The sequence below is a fragment of the Nansenia antarctica genome (assembly GCF_963989245.1).
Source record: "Nansenia antarctica genome assembly, chromosome: 7".
NCBI lineage: Eukaryota > Metazoa > Chordata > Actinopteri > Argentiniformes > Microstomatidae > Nansenia > Nansenia antarctica.
The window spans coordinates 56,969,652-56,989,787 of record NC_137677.1 but is presented as its reverse complement, the minus strand read 5'-3'; the positions used below and the strand labels follow the sequence as shown (position 1 = coordinate 56,989,787).

Genomic DNA, 20,136 nt, shown 5'->3' with positions numbered 1-20,136 from the left:
TGTCCAACACCGACGCTCAAATCGGATGTACGTATGGACCCATTTCATCTCGAACACTGCGTAACGGTAACCACCATTACCCAACAATTAATGAATTACTTATTAACTAGCTGCTTGATGGGGGCATTGCAACAACAATTTTTGAACTTTTAAGCCCATGTGTGGAGGACTTCTCGGTTAAGAACAGATTTGAGCCATCCTGCAATTGCTCCAACCTGGAAGGGCTGTGATGAGATGAGTAATCAGCGACGCGCAAGAGAATAAACTGTTGGATCCTCAGCGGCGACGGGCGCGTTTTGGAAAGCTGCGCTCACCCTGTGCGTCTTAATCTCAGAGGGATCGCTACTCTTCGAACGGAGACTGGGCTTGTAGTGATATAGGTGACAGTATTGTTCTCGTTTTCATGGCTTTGTTTGGACAATAGTAGTAACAGTATGTGGATGTGGAGAGAGGGGACGGTGCGTGATTAGTTCGGTACAGATAGTGCACTTTCTTTCCTCGCCTTTTTTTTTTTTTTTTTTTTTACAATTCCCAGATTTTTGCGCACAACCCCATACGGACAATTCCACCCAAGTAACAACCGAGGTCCTGCCAAAGAAATAAGACTTCACCGTTCACGTTGAATCCTTCAGGTTATAATTTCTTTCGCTTGGCTGCCGTGCCATCGTAGCATGTCTGCACTTCGAAAGAAATTTGGGGACGATTATCAGCAGGTAGTGACCACCACCTCATCCAGTGGCTCTGGGTTTAACCACAACCAGCCCTCGGAGAAGCCCGAGAAGATCGAGAAGATCGAGAAGAAAAAGAAGAGGCAACGCTTCGTGGACAAGAACGGGCGATGCAACGTCCAGCACGGGAACCTGGGCGGCGAGACCAGTCGGTACCTCTCAGATCTGTTCACCACACTGGTGGATCTGAAATGGCGCTGGAACCTGTTCATTTTCATCCTCACGTACACGGTGGCGTGGCTCTTCATGGCGTTCATGTGGTGGGTGATCGCGTACATCAGAGGGGACCTCTACCGGGCCCACGATGACAAGTACACGCCGTGCGTCGCCAATGTCTACAACTTTCCCTCTGCGTTTTTATTCTTCATTGAGACAGAGGCCACCATAGGATATGGGTACCGTTACATCACGGACAAGTGTCCCGAAGGCATCATTCTGTTCCTCTTCCAGTCCATCCTGGGATCGATCGTGGATGCTTTTTTGATCGGCTGCATGTTCATTAAGATGTCCCAGCCCAAGAAACGGGCAGAAACTCTGATGTTTAGTGAACATGCGGTTATCTCCATGCGTGATGGAAAACTAACTCTCATGTTCAGGGTGGGCAACCTGCGTAATAGCCATATGGTCTCGGCGCAGATCCGATGCAAATTGCTGAAAGTAAGTTAAGTGCCACTGCCAAATCGTGACGTTAGAATTATAAGGTTCTATCTCAATTTTTGTCAAAATTTAGTTTTTTTTTTTTTTTTTTTTTACATAATCTGGTCCATTAGGTGTTTATTAATGCCTGTGTGGTGTTATTTTAAAAATGTTGACATTTTTGATAGTAATTCATAAAATACAAAGGTTCCATCCCACCAAACATAATGGAATGTCAAAACTTTGACGCTCAATATCTCTGAACTGCCCTAAACGGAGATAGAACCTTATCATTCTAAGCTCACGAAATGCCCTTGTAGCTTCACAATAGTTTTGTAGTAAATCCTTATTACCTCTATCAGACAGTAAGTCATTACTTTTGTATTGATTATTATTTGCGCACAGTTAAACCGTTGTGCATAATTAGATCATATGAAATTATTCGGAAATTAAATGCACAAGCTTTGGAATCATCAGCGGACCATTTTGAGGTTGATTACTTCCAACCAATGCAATACTTTAAAGATATATATATGTCTATCGTTTACTCCTCTTGTGCACTTGATATTAATCTCATTTAGAAATACTATTAATTAATTTCCACGCACTTAAGATACATATGATATTAGTTATCTATCACTTTGCTTTGTCATATCAACCTGAAGTTGAAAGATGCAAGTAATCCAGAACTTTACAACCTCTGGGGTGTCAGTGAGGGTTGCACACTGGCAATGCAATAGCAAGCCTAGTATATGTTTCCATGTTGTTGCTTGATGATCAATCAAACCCAACAACAATTGAACAATTCGAAGAATTGATCAACTTCGATCAACTTTGATAAACCTACCCTTATGAATAAGAAGTTAATTGTGGTCAAAGCATTTAACTATGTCTTTGGTATGCCTTAGAGGCCGTAGACACCCCCTCTTAGAGGCCAGACACCCCCTCTTAGAGGCCAGACACCCCCTCTTAGAGGCTAGACACCCCCTCTTAGAGGCCCAGACACCCCCTCTTAGAGGCCAGACACCCCCTCTTAGAGGCCAGACACCCCCTCTTAGAGGCCCAGACACCCCCTCTTAGAGGCCCAGACACCCCCTCTTAGAGGCCAGACACCCCCTCCTTCGACTCACTTTTTACTGTCTATTTACTGATGATTGATCGCTTTGATTGCTTACACAATCTGTAGAGCTATAATTACGGCTCGCTGGGTTTCAGCAGTAGTTAAACAGTTGTTGCCCCCTCCTCTATCCCCCCCCCCCCTCTCTCTCTCAACACTTCCATAGTCTCGCCAGACGCCTGAAGGCGAGTTTCTTCCACTGGATCAGTTGGAGTTGGACGTGGGCTTCCTCACCGGGGCCGACCAGCTCTTTCTCGTCTCACCGCTCACCATCTGCCATGTGATTGACCCCAAAAGCCCATTCTACGAACTCTCCCAGAGATCCATGCAAACAGAGCAGTTTGAGATTGTGGTGATATTGGAAGGAATTGTGGAAACCACTGGTAAGTCATTTTATTTTTTTGTTGGTGCAACATTTATTAAAAACTATAACAGGCCTTCTGTACTGTCCTTATGCTGATATGAATAAAGTAATGGGAAATAACAAGGCTATGGTTGTAGTAGGCTACACTGTGACAGGGAAGCAGATGTGCTGTATTTAGAACTGAAAGTCTTTTTTTTTAGGGACATTTGAGTTACTTTAAGTGGAGGGCCTACTGTGGAGGGCCATATGCAAGGGATGGGCCCATTGACCCCTAGATGTTAATGGATTTTTTTGTAAACATCTACTTACTATAGCCTACAGTAAAAAAGACTTGATCTACTGAACCTCTGTTGAATTTGGTATTTGGTGTAAAAAATAAAATCATATATATACTATATTATATATAATATCAGTAATTTTTATTCTCTGCATATTGCATAAGTGCATATTAAAACGACAACTCTGTCAGAAAACTGATTTCCCCCAAAAATATAGTGCAACGAGTATCTGTCAAAGGAACAGATTCGCTCTTCTTCTTCAATAGTACAAGCCCCATATTTTGTGAGAGTATAATTTTGCTTTCTACAGTGCTTTAAGAAATTGGGATCATCAATGCAATGGGAACAATATTGCCTCTTGAGAATTTGTTTGGTTGCTGTGATCATAGTTATGTCTGCATTTTCAAATTCAGAGAGCTGCAGAGGAGAGCTCCTTTAACATTACCGACTCACAGAACAATGAAGAGTTAGGGGATGCTATAAGACCACAGTGGTAAACACTCTCTGACAATGAGAAAAGTTGCTCCTCTGTTTGTGTCCTTCAGTTGTAACAGTTAAGCTGGTATGTACAGTATGCATAAAGATATGCACTTTTATATTTGTAGTCCGTCGATTTTCTTTCTGAAACTCAACTTAAATCTCCTCTGTACAGTAGATGAAATATCACTTGCTGGCCTGCAGCAGATCTTACGTATGAAAGTTTTATTAGAATGATTTATTAATGAGGTTTGAGAGTGTTGAGAAATGTCAGCATGATATGTCTGATGTACTGGTGCTGCTTTGTTCAGGTGTGGACAACTGTTTCTCAAAGTTTTGATATATCAGTCAATCATGACAGAGGATTCTAGAATAAGGATGCGTGATGTAAACCAATTCACAGGATGCAAAGTATGGCGTGATCACATAACATGGCATATCAGAGAAATTAGATGGCAGGTATTCGCCCTAATTGGATTTGTAGATTTATAAATGTATACGCCTAATCAGAGTACTTTGTAATTATAATTTCCTATATCTGGTTTCAATCAACTCTGCGAATAGAAGACAGCATTCATCTCAACCATGTGATCTATATAAGCTTGTGGTTGTGTGAGGTTGCAGAGTAACAAGAGTGGTGTTGTGAAAACAATATATAGTTAAAAATTGATGTACAGTGAAAGTCTAATCCTCAGACACTTTCATTTCTGGCCAATGTAACTCTGTTTCCATGGCAACCTCTCCTTGAGCGTTCAGGATTGCAGCACTGCACCTAAACTTAGATTTTTTATTCCTATGGTATGGGAGAACTGTAATGAAATACACCACCAACATGTGCTGTACATAAAATGAAATAGGTCTATTGACAAAACTATCCTATATTATGAGAAATATAGGAAAATATAGCCACTGAAATAAGATGAAAAGGCCTCTTGAGAGGTTTTCTGTGAAGTGTGACTCTGGCTTGTGGTTGGCAGAACAGGTGATAAGGTCTAGCTAAAAGCTATGGACTGTCCAACTCTGAAGGTCTGTTTGCTTATTGGTCACAAATCACCAGTAGCCTACTGTGAATATTAAATTATCCTGATGCGTTTATCGAAGACATAGTCACATGTTCCACACAAGTCAACTCTACCTGTTATATCATCCATGGTGTGAATTTAGCCACGGTACAGGGAGAGAACATTATACAATTTGTCAGGACATATAATTTCTGCTAAAGCTGTCCCGACCTAAATGGTTAATCCTAAAAAGTTCAGAATGAAGGACATGAAAGAATGGATGTACAGTCTGATTACGTATGTCATAAAAGGGAACACCATTGAACCACTAGGTGCTTTTGCATTTTGTATTTTCTAGTTCAATTGCTCAGACTGCAACACGCTATTAAGTGGGACACATGCTGTTTTTTGTGACACACAAAAGCTTCACAATGTTAAAGTTTGAACTTTGAATGCCAAACCAATTACAAACTATATATTGAACTTGTAATGTTGTACTTTTGGCCAGCTAGTCTTTATCCTCTTTCTAGATCAGAAAGAACCCACACTTCTTTGAAGCTCCGTAAAAAGATAAACAAGCCAGGGATTTTAATTTCATGGCAAGCTGACTTTGAATGTAGACTAGGAAAAAGTAGAAAAAAAGAAAGAAAAAGAAAAGTAAAAAAACTTTGTCAGCAAGACAGAATATTTATCCCTGAGAAGTTGTCTGTTTTTTTTTGAACACCTACCACAACACACTTCGTGCCTGGCAAAAACTCTGCACAGCCACTTAATTTGAATTTTGTGTTAAGTCGACAATTATGCTTCGAAAAGCGGGGAGGCACATCCGCATAAAATTGAGCTTTGTGAGGGTGGTTATGACTATCATGCAAATTCTAGTGAAGGATGTGGTGTTGGGGACATGTTGTGACATTTACATGATGTTACTGAGGGATTTGCAAATATTTTGGGAGAGCTCCAGCCAAAAGCTATAGTGAAGATTTCAGTAGACTTTGTAAAGAAGAGCAGTTTCTTGAGTGGTATTCAATGTCCCCATTGACTTGTATGCCCGGTGGGGCTGACTTAGCACTGTAGGTATCGGAAGCTGCTTATCTCTTTGGTTATGAACCATTCATAGTCAATGTTATCATGACTTTCCATGTCCATATGGCCAACATTCAGCTGATTAAATGAACAATATGTTTATGTCGGGCTGTGTGTGTGAGTGTGTGTGTAGGTGCTTTGTATTGTTATTTGTTATGTGTTACGATTATGTTTGTATCGTCATGTGAGGACCCCCTCGAAAATGAGAAGATTCTTCTCAAGGGGCTTACCTCAAATAAACAATCTCAATCAATGTCAGATATTCATAAAAAGTTTCCTCTCTGGTATACATTGTACAGTACAGTACTTCACAAACCATGGAAAATCACTGGGTGCTTGGACAAATTAGGCGCTTGAGTTCTCAAAAAGCAATATGGCTTGTGGAAAAGGGCACACAGAGCATGAGGAAACACTTCATATCTTCACTCCTCCATATCTACGTACTTAGCTGGGCATTGATTTGGATTGTTTTCTTAGCTTCCTCTTAGCCATTGGCGCTTTCACCCTCAAGGGGTTTTCATGCTACTGTATTAGAGAGAAAATAGATTCACTTCGTTATTGTGGTTCTGTATTTTTCTCATGCTAAGATGTGTGTGGGTGGCATGAGACAACTGTATACTTGACTTGATTAAAAGTGGTGTTGATGTTTATTAATGTGCATTTATGTGTGTAGAGAACACACACTGTTGGCTTTGTGTCGCTATTGGATGTTACAGGACAGCATTCAGTGACTCCTTTAATCTGACATACTGTAATAAAAGTGATGATGTTATTATATTTAGTTTTGACTCATGTACTGTATTACATACAGTCATGGACAAAAATATGCACTTTTTTTTTCCATGCTCAGTGTGGTACACACAGGTTGAGTCAACTATTCTAAATTGTTGCTGGTTGCAAGTGTGATTTCTATATTGCCAGCACCTGTGACTTGCCAATAATTTTGTCCAGTCCATTTTATTTTTTTATTTTTTTAATTGTTGGATGGAATCATATCAGATTTGGCCTTTTTCCTCTGCTTTTTTGCGTTGTTCCAATGCAAACAAAATAAATAAACATGTGAATACCAAGGCTTTTCTGGGATAATGATCTGGTGCATTATCTAATCCAATATAAGTGAAGGGGTGCCAATATGTTTCTCCATCACTGTAAGTATTCCAAAATGCCACAAAGTTGAACTGTAAACAAACCAATGAACATGAACCTGCATATTGGTTGACAGGTACAAAATATGAATTTGTGATAGCATTGCATAAGAAAGACGCCAGCATGCATCCACGCAGATTTCTATGTACAGTAAAAACACATGTACTAATACAGCACATGACAAAAAAGAGAGCACATGAAGCCCATGTTATTTCCCAATCTGGCCATCACTCCTTCATGGCTACCTAATCACCCCTGATTGCTAATTAACATATTTATCTCCTCACCACTCCGACAACAACTGTGTATGGTGGAAAGACGCTATATAAATCCAAGGCATTAATTATTAATTAAGTAATAAATACATTCATTTATTTTAGTAATGGTATAATAGCAATGTCATGGTAGGAATAGTACCGGTAGTACAGTAATGCTATTACATTTGCCTAGTACACTACCTTTCTGCCAGCATAATGAGTTCAGAGAAATGTAGCAGATTAGCCCAGCAGTCTGTCCTTTCTCATCAAGAGCGTCAATTGAAATGGAAATGGCTCCAGTAGCTCCCTGCTGTACCGTAGGTATAACTGTCTAAGAGCCCCTTCTCTGGGTGATTCTAGCCCAGACACCAGCGTCACTGTGGTGTCAGCAGGTCTGTTTAGTGTACAGTAGCAGGTAAACAGTAGCAGAACATTACCTCTGATAAGAGGCCCGAAAGGGAAAGACATGCCTCTGGAGAAAGTGACCATAATTCATCCTGAATGATTACACTCAGAGCGTGTCTCTCCCCCCCCCACACGCCCCCCCCCCCCCCCCAGTGCTTCGCCGGCTTCCGTTGCTTTGCCGGTTCAAAGGGTTAATATGGGTTCAGCAGGGAAGTCAGGCTGCATAGCAGGTGAGAACAGGAGTCTCCAATTAAAACTAATGTGCCCAGGGGTCAGAGCACAGGAGTCACAGAGAGGCACTAGGCCTCCCCACGGAGAGAGAGAGGAACCGGTGTAGCTGAGCATAAGGTGCTCTGGTGAGCTGCATATCTAATAGCCTCTGTTCTTCAATGTGTTTCGCTAGTTTTTCACTGATTTGTTACATTTGACATTGTTAACGGTATTACAAATGATTTCTGAACTCCCTGCCTCACACGTTGTTGTGGTAATTAGCCGGCCTTATATTGCAACTTCATGATTTATATGAAATCGTGTTTCTTTGTCGGGTTTTACATTCTACCCGAGCCACACTGAACGAGAAACTGTTCATTCTGGATGCAATCCTTACTCGAAAACCTGCTCTAAAAAGTTGAAATGTCATGCAAATTCTCCATTGACATCAATGCAACGCAAATGTCAGAGTTCTGTGCGGATCTTGACTTACCCACCCTGTGTGAGCTAATACTGTAGAGCTGTAGAGATTTACATTTCATGACTATTGTAAACTGTAATTGCACTGGGGATGAACTCCACATAATGGGCATTGCAATGAACGAGGGATGACATAGAGGATTCATTATCCCCTGTAGATGAACTGTGTTGGGCTACCCAAGGGGAAACTAAGGTAATTGTGTCTTTAGGGATTTTGTCAGCTCTCTGGGATGGTGATAAATCATTGGAGGAAGAAGAGGTGTGATGGCAGACCTGGGATGAACTCATTTGGTGACGACAGCACGTCCACCAAGTGGTCGGCCTGGCGATGATGTGTACGTGATACCAGAGACCAGTGGTCATGCTACGCACTTCATCAGAAACAATACTTAGAATCAGAAACAATTTGCTCCTCGTCTCAAAAGACTTGCAGTTTTTGTGTGGTGTTGTTTTGACAACAAAGTGCTATTCTCCACACACTACAAAAAAGGTCTTCAAACTCAGATACAGTATTTGTTTGACAAAGTATAGCAGTAGATACCGTATTAAGCAACCAGATTTCATCATGGCTCATCATGTGACATGTGTCACATGTTTATGACATGTGTTCTATAAACAAAGTTTGATTTGATTTAATTATATCAGAGCTTGGTTAGAACTGACTGAAGATGGCGGGCTCCACTATAACTGTCTGTTACCTCTGTTATCTCCAAGTGATAAAGGTTGCTTTTAGTGTTTTGGCCACTGGTTGTATTGATTGATAGTGCCAGAGTGTCCCTGAAGTCCACACTAATCGATTTGACTCGAAACACACACAGCCAGCACCACATGAACATTTTGTTCTTGGGAGTTTGCTTCTTCTTGAGAGACAACCGTTTGTGATGTCTGCTTCTATTTCCGTCTCACAGACATGCTAAAACTTCAGACCCTCAGTCAACCCAGAAGGTGAAAACGTTAGCGTTACTGTACTGTAGGCTACATGTGATCCACCCCCCTTTTGAATGGCTGCAGTAGAAAATGTGATTTGTCTTTCCACCATTAGTCTGTGTTTGGCTTCAAGGCTATCGATCGATTGCCGTTTTGTTATCCCGGGTCTCTTTATAGCAGCTTTTTGCTTCCCTGTTAGCTTGATTGTCTGTTTTTCTCCCCTGTGAGTGGTTGGTCTTGCTGTTGTGTTCTGCCTTATGTTTCTCTCTCTCCTGGTGTGTCACCTAACCAGCCCTGTGTAGAAGCTTGGCAGCGACACTCACACAACCCACAGCCCACAGCCCCTCGCTCTGCTCAGCACTGCTCTCTCTCTGTCTACCTCCACACTGATTTTATTGCCTGAGCATTCTGGCTCTCCCAACAACACCCATCCCCCCATAGCAGTGCATTTTTTACACCGTTTTTTTTTCTTCTTTTTTTCCTCAGCCAGTGGATTTCCTCCCCTCTTGTTTTTCTTGCACAGTACTGCCTACTGCCTAGTCGTATACTTGGAATAAACGCAAGAGCTGGAAGCAACTGAATGCTACCTTTACTAATTGATGGGGCAGTAAAAAACAGTATTACACACAAGCTTTTCTTTTTCGTCTAGGAAGAAGTGAAGCAGGGAACAAAGAGTGGAGTGTGCGAGCTAGTGGATGTGTCTGTGCTTACAGTAGCACTTCATGGTGGTCACCATAGAAACAGATTATCCGTCTTAGAGATAGCAGTTGTGTGCCCGTAATGGACGTATCTGTACGGAAAAAAATGAAATATAAAAAAAACACCATCGAAAAACATTCAAACTCGATTAGACACAATTTGTCATGTCCTTTCAGGCAGTTAATTGAAAAAGGTGAAGTTGTCAGGGAGGCAACAAAGTATACTCACTGCGGTAGTACTCTCACTGCTGTGAATGGAACTGTCTCTCCTCCATGATGAAGGGGCACATCTTTGGGATACCAATTCCTTCCCTGTTTCTTTCCCTCTGTTTTCCTCTTTTTGCTGATCTAGCCCAGTGCTGTTTTTTTTATATATTTGATGTGACTAAGCCAATAAGTGGAAAAGCAGCAATGTTTTTCTCTGCTTTTCAGAAAACAAGACAGTATACCATTATTGTCTAGTATTAACTGTAATTATAGTCACTCACCATTTTGGAAGCAACTAAAGTATCCTTATTACAGTATGTTGATATGCATTACTACTTATTGTCTGACAAAAAGGAACAGTGCTTGGATGTGAGGATAATTGTCCGATCAGGAACACAGACCTTCTCTGTATTCACTGTCCAAATTCACATCCCTGTGTGTGCTTGCATATCTCTCATAGACAACACTCGGGCTGCCTCTTAAGCCCAAAGAGTCTGTCAGGGGACTGTGCTGACAGCCGTATACTGGTGAGTGAGGGTACATGGATGAGTGTGTGTGTGTGTGTGTGTGTGTGTGGCTTGTGCGTGCATGCATGCTGTGTGCATGTCTGCCTGTGTGTGCACGCCTGTGTGTGTGTGTGTGTGTGTGTGTGGTTATGAGGTTGTCTTACATCTCCAGATCCATGTCTGTGTGAGACAGAACTGAGAGGTCGGAGGGGACTCTGAGGCCCACCTCTCGCCCAGCGACTGTGGGCGTTCAACTAGAGAATCACGGTAATCAGAATAACAGACTAGATTTGCTATATAGACTATATTTGCATAGCCAATCGATTCTCATCTTCATTCGCATCACATTTCCCTGTCGCTAAGATTGTTGTCTAAACAAGGAGCTTAGAAAAGCAAATTGCATTCAGATGGATTGATAAGAGATGTGAGAAGTGAGAGACTGAAAGGGGCTTCATTATAACAACCATGTTCTCTACAGACAGCAACGCACTTGCACCTGTTTTGGTCCTCAGGCTGGCGTGCTGTACAGTACAGCATACAGTACGACCGGATCACGCAGCAGACGGATCTGATCCGCCCCAGCCCCCGATGCTTCACTACGCTGGATACGCTTCAGTTAGACCTCGCAGGTCCACGGACGCCAGTAAAGCTCATTGCGGCACCGTCAAGAAACACTGGCAAGCCGTTCCCCTAGTGTACTTCTCCCATTCCCGGCCTCCAAAGAATCTATTTGATCTCCCTGCCACGTTTGTGACTTTGATGTTGCTTTGATTCGTGACTTGAAGCCACAAAGGCTAAGCTTGGTGTTATTCCATCATCAATAGTGTATGTGTTCAGTCTCAAACTGGGATTGACTCCCAGACGAAGAACCACAGAGAGTGCTGCATACTGTCATCCTCCTACAGTACTCCCTCAAATGGCGACATGCATTTGCCTCTTTTTAATTAATCCCGAAATTATTTGACAAACAGTAATGAATCGGTGTATAATCACAAGGCAGCTGTTACAACTGAGCATTTTTGCCCATATTCAGTCAGGACACTCACGTGCGTCAGTTCGACCATTTTATTGCATGAAAATGGTAATACATTTAAGCTTGGCATAATTGGATGGCTCCGCTCTGTAGAGCTCCCTGCATGGAATTGAACAACCACAACATATAAGTAAAAAATATGGCAGGGAGCCAATGACTTACCCTCCCAGTAGATAGACTACACACAGAGCGACCGAGTGGGTGGAGGCTATGGGAGTTCCGGGTTTGGACAACCGCACAAAACGTACTCTCATAGCCAGTGCAACAATGTCACAACTGTTAAAAGCTATGGAGGAGTGTAAAATTGGCTGCCTTTTTCTCTGTCCCTTGAACATGGGAAGGTGTTTGTGCATACGTGTGAACCCTCTGCCCTGTCACCTGACAGACAGCTGTGCCGGTGACATAGAGTGTCCTACCTGATCTGACGCCATGCGCCACTTTGTTTGTATTGGATTTGGAATCTATCGAATCGAATTATATGACTACAAATGCTACGTTGTCTTGTCGATTTTGTTAGAGCTTTTTCTTGTTTTCTTTTTCTTCTTGCTGTCTTTTTCTTTTTCCTAAGGTGAATAAACAAGTCTCCCGCTGAGATGGCGAATATTTCTTCTATTACTTTTGACTCGTTGTTTACTACAATGAGTGTTTGTTTTTGTCAGACGACGTTGTGTGTTTAGATTAGCTTTTTCATTCCTACTCTCATACGCTTTGTATTCTTGCCAGATAATCTTCGATACAGTACGTGAACACAGCATTGAACTTGTGCAGGGGATTGGATTTCACACTTATTAACATCCTCTGTAGGATTACGAAACTTTCCTTGTTATAATAATAACAATAATAATAATAATAATAACTCTGTTATATTCCTTAAAAGTAATGAATATGTGACATTTAATGATGTAGGCACCTTCTATTTTCAGCAGCACAGGCCTAACCGGAGTAGGTGTTATGTGATGTTACCATCACTGTGAGAGATTGGCCTGGAAGGAGATGACAACTCCTGCATTAGTTGGAGGTGTGTCACCATTTTCTAGGACATGTAAGACATATTTGATTGTGAGTGGCCCCTCGTTAACACTTTACAAGAATAAACACTGATGCATTATTAAGTATATTCATCGTTAGTAAACTAGTATTTCCTCTTTAAGAAATACTTATCCGCATTCAGCACATAGCATTTATTGGTTATTTATAGACGTTTGTGTAAGATGTTACCATAAACAGTTGGCCCTCTGAGAATAGCCTGCAGCAGTACATACCAGGGGATACGACATGAAAAAAAAGACGTGTACACAGATCACAGAAGGCCTATACGTCCAATAAGAATGAAAATAGCAAAGACAGTCTGAAATAGAGAAATATTAGAGATTATATGAGAAATAACCTAGTCGTGAACCATACTTTATTAAACGTGACACTTTGCAATATCAGCTCGTGCCATCACTGATGAGAAGTTACTAAAATATGATCCCACCACAACAAACTCATTGAGAGGAGTTGATATTGTTGGAAAAGGTCACTGCACTGACATAGATTGTCAAACCACCTCTCTCTGTGACAATAGACGATGATGATGGATGATCCAACTAGTATTGAGTGATAAAAAACATTCTGATCCTTTCGGCTGGCTTTCAATTGTGATCATCGTGAAGAGAAAAAAATACTTCAGTGTCGTCTACTGTGTGTCTGTTGTTTGCCTTGAGCTTGAGTCTGAATAGGTTTCATAAGTTATGTTTACATGCTCAGATCTGCAGATTTGGTTTCCATAGAAACACACTGTCTATTCCAGGCAGCTATGACTTTTATTATAATATATATATATCTTTGCAAAAACGAAATAAATACATCACACTTTAGTTTTGGTCCCACTGTTGCACAATTCCTGACATTTTAGGTCTTTTTTTTTAATGTAATTGGTCAAATTACATAAGTACTCGAAAGTACTCCTAATGTTCAAAAGCAGGCTGGTTTGGCAGTGTTTTGATTTACTTAATATGACCTCTGTGATTCTAAATGGCTATGATAGTGGTGGGTCTGTAATTGTGGCATAATCTCCCTTTCCCAGAGGTGGGAACTACAGGATTGGCACAAAGCAGCTCTGTCAGCGAGACTGTGGACGGCTTTTAGTGTTCGGACGGAGGATTGCCCCCTCTTACACATCACCACTTACCATATGCTGTTGATGGAGGGTCTCCAAAAATTGCTGTTCTCTCCTCTAATACAAAGCCACTCAATGAGAGGCAGGTCAAAAAACAGAGAATGCACTTAGGTGTGATTATTTGATCTCAGGTGAGATCTCAGTCTGATTATCATTTAGCGTCACTGCCATTATAGATCAATGATCATAAATATTGAATTATCGAATAGAACGGACAAATATAAATTCTCTACTGTAGTTTGATTTATTTCGCATCTTGCTTGGCTTCAGTAGCCTTCCTCCCACACATTCTGGTTTGATGTAATTTAACTTCATCATGATATATTAATATCCTCTACTTATGTGTACAGATTTTCCATTGAGTGCTTGATATTGACTTTTTCTATTGATATTTTTGGACATTTGGAGACTCCTAACCCTCAGTGCTGACGAATATAGCTGAGAGGAGCAAAGTGTCACACAGTATCTGAATTATTGAAGATGTTATTGGTGGTATGACAGAGGAATAACCGATGCCTCAAGCAGAATAACAGTTTAGCAGTGTGCTTTTGCATGTGACTAATGTTTTGTCAAATTGCAGTCTGACATGTTCATGATACAAATGACTCTAAGATTCCCCTGCACTTAGCTTCAATGGGCCTCAGCCTAGTTCTTATTAACACTGTGGGCCCTAGTTGACATTGGAGCATATTTCAATATGCCGAAAGCTTTCAGTACTCACCACTCAGAAAGCGATAGGGCAGAAGTAATCGACCAAGCATACCCTGACCGTACTCAATGTTCAGTCTCTCACACATCTGTGACTTTGTTGAAAGCTGTTATGAGCGTATTACTTCATGACCTTGGGAACCGAGCAGAGACACAGATGCTCATAGCCCTCCGTTAAGACACACACAATACTGCAACGTGATCTGTTGTCTCTAGTTCTGATTCATTTGTTGCTGCCAGAGCATTATTAAGCAAGTGATTAACATAATATTGTGATGTTAATACCCTGCAAACACTCAACTTTTAATGGACCTCAGCAGGCTTCATATGTGTGCTTTCAGCTTTGTAACGGCGTGTAGGCTTACACTTAGTTAAACGGTAGTGGAGTTAAGGAGTAAATAAGTTAGATATGCTGAACTTGCAAAATGCTACTCTTGGCAGCTATATCTTCTAAGACATTTAACATCTAAAAGGTTGAATAGAGCAACACAGTGTATGTGATATGATGCAAAGTAAGTAATCAGATAATTATGATAGCAGCTGCTGAGTAGCGGTGACAATACGGTTATCACTGGTGATTAATCCATAACTTTATGAACAAGAGATTAATGTTGTTGCTCATTAACTCCATCCTCTTTATTTGACTAATTGTATTTGTTTGTTTGCTGAGATCTGAGTGGAGTGTTTAAGCATTCATTTAATTCAGTTTCTAGTAACTGGAGATTTCATGCATGGGGCTTAATAATCTACTGTAATGCTTCATGTTAAATGTGCTGAACACTATTGAAAGAGCTTCTTTTAATCCTTTATGGGTAGCACAGAGTAGCTGGCCACATCCTCCTTGTTAAAAACAAACAGACAATAGCAGAAACCTGCTTTTCTAATAAAATGTCCATAAAGAAGGAAGTTAGAGGAGTGAGAGGACTTTATAAATGTCAAAGAATTCTTGACAGTTTTCATGGTTTAGCCATTCGGTTTAAAGGTCACTCATGAATTGGCGCTTTTAGCAAAATGATCGTTAAGTCCCCGGTCAGCTATATTCCTCTGACCGGGGACTTAACTGAACCCCAGAGGCTCTGTGCCCCGCGGTGGTGTAGCGGTCTAAGCACTAGCCACTAGTGCAAGCTGCCCACCGGGGACTGGGATCGAATCCCAGCTTGCCAGACCCGGATATGGCCGGGGCACACACAGGGAGCGGCATATTGAGCGGCCGCTCCCGAGGGCGGTATAGGAATATTTCCGGACAAGGATCCGTCGCGCAACAACGCCCCCGGGATGCCGGAATAACGGTGCTGGGCTCGAGGAGCCAGACAGCTAGTCTACCTGGCGGTCTCCTCTGGGGCTGCCGGCCACGGGGTCGTGCGGCGGATCCTACGCAATAGGCAGGGGATAGATAATTGGATGCTAGGTTGGGTTCAATTGGATACCAAATTGGGTGAAAAAGGGATAAAATCTGAAAAAAAATAAAAAAAAATAATAATAATAAAAAAAAGACTGTAGCCTCTGCTTTGTTCAAGTTGATGTTCCTCTGGCAGCACTTTGATGACTTGTGTAATCATCTTATTTCATAATGCACATTTATGGCTTTGACTCAAAGCACCTTCATTACTAATGAATGTTTTTGATTAGCAAAGAAAGACTATGAGGTTGAGGGAAAGCTCTGCGGGCCCTTGTCTTCGCTAACCCTCCTGTGGTGCTCCGTTTAAGTAATTTGATTGTCTTAATATTCTGTATTTTGTAGTGCCTAACTAAGGTCAAGACTGAATACTCGGGAGCGGGTGTGGTGCAGGAGGTGGAGCCGGCAGTCTAATGATCTCAAGGTCGGCAGATTGGTGGTTCGAACCCCGGCTGGCCACATATCGAGGTGCCCTTGGGCAAGACACTGAACCCCAAATTGCTCCCTGTGAGCGGGCTGGGGCCTTGCATGGTCGCTTTCCACCATTGGTGTGTGAATGGGTGAATGAGAGGCCATTGTAAAGTGCTTTGGAATAAGGTGCTATATAAGCCAGTCCATTTACTAACTAACAAAAGATGCAAGATACTATAGAAGCAAGGCAACATCGACATATTACAGCATTGGTTTGAAAGTGCCTAGCACAATTTAAAGACATTGATTTAGCAGTCGTTTCCCTATCAATGGAAGGCAAAATAAAAACAGCCTTTCAAGTTGCTGATCTGGTGCACTGAACTGTACATGTATATGCATTATGTATTAGAGGAATACTTTTACAGTTGCTTATTTCTGTGTCACTTGCGTTGTTCATCATCTATTATTGATAACATGCCTGTACCTGTTTGTATACATAAACATGGCACATTTGATTGAGAAGTGCTCTGCACACAAAAAGGGCAAAACAGTAAGAATACAGCACCTGTGTTAGTGATTATACATGATGATTCGATGTTTATCAATATTCTGATTTGATCAAATGTAACAACAATCTCAATGTAGCATCCGCTGTGGTGCTGTGTCAGGTAGTTGAGTGTTACCAACATCTGACCGGTGGAGGAATTGATTGTGTGCCTTTTAATTTCATTACTGTTGCTTGGGAAAAATAATTAGTGGACAATCTGTGAAATCATTACTTCTATGGTCATGTTTTCCATCTAAAAAGTCATTAGGAGCAGCTATGACTCAGCTGTACTGGCCTTCTTGCTCATATTCGTCGAGGAACTTGCTCATATTCGTCTTGTATGGAATCAGAAAATCAATTAAGTGTTTTTCTTTTAGGCAACAGCCTTGTAATACCAAGTACCAATTCATCCAGTCGGGTTCTGTGGGTGATATTGTTTGTTTAATAATTTCCGAATGAGAAGAACCTTTGAGGAATACATCTTTGTTGGAACTGAGGGTGTAGAGCCAGGGAATTGAATCAGGGTTGCTTTCTGATTCTCAAGTGTTTGTTTAATGCTATAGAGTAGTAGTCAAATGTTTAATCTCAAAACATTAGCCTTGTGTGCTTTGTGAGGAAAAAAGACAATTGTGCATAATTCTCCACATAGAATTCAAGTTAATTTGCCGAAGTATAACTGAGGAGATAATCCATCCAGTCATGCGTGATCTTTTTGTCTGTTTTTCTTCTTTGACAGGGATGACTTGCCAAGCGAGGACGTCTTACACCGAGGACGAGGTTCTGTGGGGACACCGCTTCTTCCCTGTCATTTCCTTGGAGGAAGGCTTTTTCAAGGTGGACTACTCCCAGTTCCACGCCACCTTCGAGGTCAACACCCCGCCCTACAGTGTCAAGGAGGCGGAGGAGGCCTTGCTCATGTCCTCCCCCCTCATGGCCCCGTCCCTGTGCAACAGCGGGGAGAGGAACAGCTCCCTGGACTGCCTGCAAAGCCTGGAGGACAACGAGAGCACCAACAAACTGTCGTCCAAGCTGCAGAAGATGGGTGCAGGTGGTGGCCGTGAAGGACTGCCCAGGAAGCTCCTGAGGATGAGCTCCACCACTTCGGAGATGACCTACAGCCAGGGAGATCTGCCCATGAAGCTGCAGCGCATCAGCTCAGTGCCTGGGGTCTCAGACGAGGCCAAGATGTCCAAGGCCTCCAAGATCAGTTCGGACCCAATGAGCCAATCGGTGGCGGACTTGCCCCCTAAACTGCAGCGGCTGGCTGGGGGAGGGGGCGGCAGGATGGACGGACACCTGCCCCCGAAACTCAGAAAGATGAATTCCGACCGTTTCACGTAGAATGGCCGAAACACGTTTTAACTTATTACACCCCCAACCCCTTGCTCCTAACCCCTTTCCACTTGTATTATTTCTAATTTATTAATGGACAAGATGATTGTTATATCAAAGAAGATAATGTAGAATATAAGTACACATATATGTACACATATACCTTATATAAAATAGGGTAATGGAATACAGCACATTTGTTCCTGGATGTACAGTAAGTATACATGCTATGACGAGAGACCTCAGATTATTTCAGGATGATGTATGAATAGCACAATCTGGCATGTACGAAACACTAAGCGCATGTAAAACAGAATCTCTCTCTCTCTCTCATTTCCGGCATGACATTTATTGATATATTATTTTACAGAGATGATTTCAATAGTGAACTTGCTTACCGTGAATCTGGACAGTTGCACAAAGCCATACAGTTTACGAAGTGGAAAACCTACAGTACATTACAGTAAATGGGTCTAATTTGTGGCGGAAAAAGGGTACAGTACATACATTCGATTTGAGTTGATTGTTTTTGTTGTTTAATGTAAAATTGTGTGGCAATGTTCTGTTAAATGCATGCTACTCTTATTGACTTAGCTAGACAAAGGTAATAGACACAGATGTTTAGCCTTAACAATATTACCTTGTTTCCATTTACACGTTTGTTCACAACTGTATTTTTGGTATTTCATGTATAGGATGATATTTTACGCAAATGTATGACTTTTATTAGTTGAGTAAGCGTATGTTGCTGGATGATGCAATCTATATTTGAAAATGCATGGTCCACATCATATGATATATTAGAACTGGGCACAATCTTAATCAACTTTTAACCCACTTTCAAGGTAACGCTTAAGTTGAAAGGGTCATTATTACAAGGGCCTTCTAAGCACAAAATGATCATTACATACTATAACTTGCAGTATTGGCAGTATGCATTTATGGACATTTTGTCCTAAATATACTGACCATCACTGTGCATTTGACTCTTTTACAGAAATTAAAACCAATAAATGTACATGATCATATATTCCACCTTGAACAATAGTTAAACTAGTTAATTATTCAACACTTTATTTAAACATGTACACAACATTTTCAACTTAAGTGTTACAGGATACATTAGATTAGATAGATTTAGAGGTGGACCTACATTTCGGAAAAAGTCACCACCTTTGTCTTAAGAGTCCATATGCTCCCTCCTCTCTAACTAAAGCAATAATGTTATATGATTATAACCTTTATATAGCCACAGGGTCTACAACAGTCCCATATACATTCTATTTACTAAATCCACGCCACTGCACCTGGTTTGACGAAGCATCAATGACATTGTATGATACTCAACCTCTTCAGGAATAAAGATACAAGAGAAATCCTTACAATTATTGCTACTTTTACATTTCTTGCCACTTTATTTCATGTGATACAAGAATATATTTGCCAACAATATTAAATACTTTATAATGGGTTTCACAGGCTGAGTTTACCTTTTCAAAATTGTCACAAAAATCTTCTTACATTATATTATGTGATGAGTTCAAAATGTTTGTAGAATGTACAGTATGAATAAACACAGGTGTTTAGTAGGACAACCTTAACTTCTCTTTAAGACAAATCAAGTCAAAGCAGTATCACAGCTTGTGTTAAGTCTAGTCTATTCTGCCCTTTCCAGAGATAAAGCTTTGTTCAGAATCTTAGTTAATCTCTTAAATAAGCCTACTATTCAGTATGAGATGGATCAGCATATTACAGCTCATGATGGCATTATCCTCTGAAGTCAGGAAGTAGTCTAGATCCTTATAAGGCACCTTAAATCAGCACTTTACCTCCCCTGAGCCAATTTCTCTTTATCACCAAGGAGATCTTTGCACCCGCTGCCATTTGCCTTTATCATCTGCCCTTAGAAGGGCGATCTCTTACCCATTATAGCTTTCATAACCCAATCTCCACAGAAAAACATTTATTCATTAATTGACCTGTGTGCACTCTGAAGATAAAGACTCTTTGTCATACTGTGTGTTTCCA

The 20,136-nt window shown here is 41.2% G+C and overlaps 1 protein-coding gene across 1 annotated transcript; it reads left to right on the top strand.

Moving 5' to 3' along the window:
• The first annotated feature begins 541 nt into the window (after nt 1-541).
• Nucleotides 542-19,407, top strand: kcnj3a (potassium inwardly rectifying channel subfamily J member 3a). Its single transcript, XM_080535537.1, has 3 exons — nt 542-1,385; nt 2,648-2,864; nt 17,513-19,407. Exons 1-3 carry the CDS (start codon nt 672-674, stop codon nt 18,115-18,117), a joined length of 1,536 nt encoding a protein of 511 aa, XP_080391663.1. The 5' UTR covers nt 542-671; the 3' UTR covers nt 18,118-19,407.
• The last annotated feature ends 729 nt before the right edge of the window (nt 19,408-20,136 follow it).

Excerpts from the sequence above, each read along its gene's own strand:
- kcnj3a (XM_080535537.1), top strand. The coding sequence starts at position 672 with ATGTCTGCACTTCGAAAGAAATTTGGGGACGATTATCAGCAGGTAGTG. Across the intron at positions 1,386-2,647 it reads TCCGATGCAAATTGCTGAAA|TCTCGCCAGACGCCTGAAGG; the intron begins GTAAGTTAAGTG and ends ACACTTCCATAG. Across the intron at positions 2,865-17,512 it reads AGGAATTGTGGAAACCACTG|GGATGACTTGCCAAGCGAGG; the intron begins GTAAGTCATTTT and ends CTTCTTTGACAG.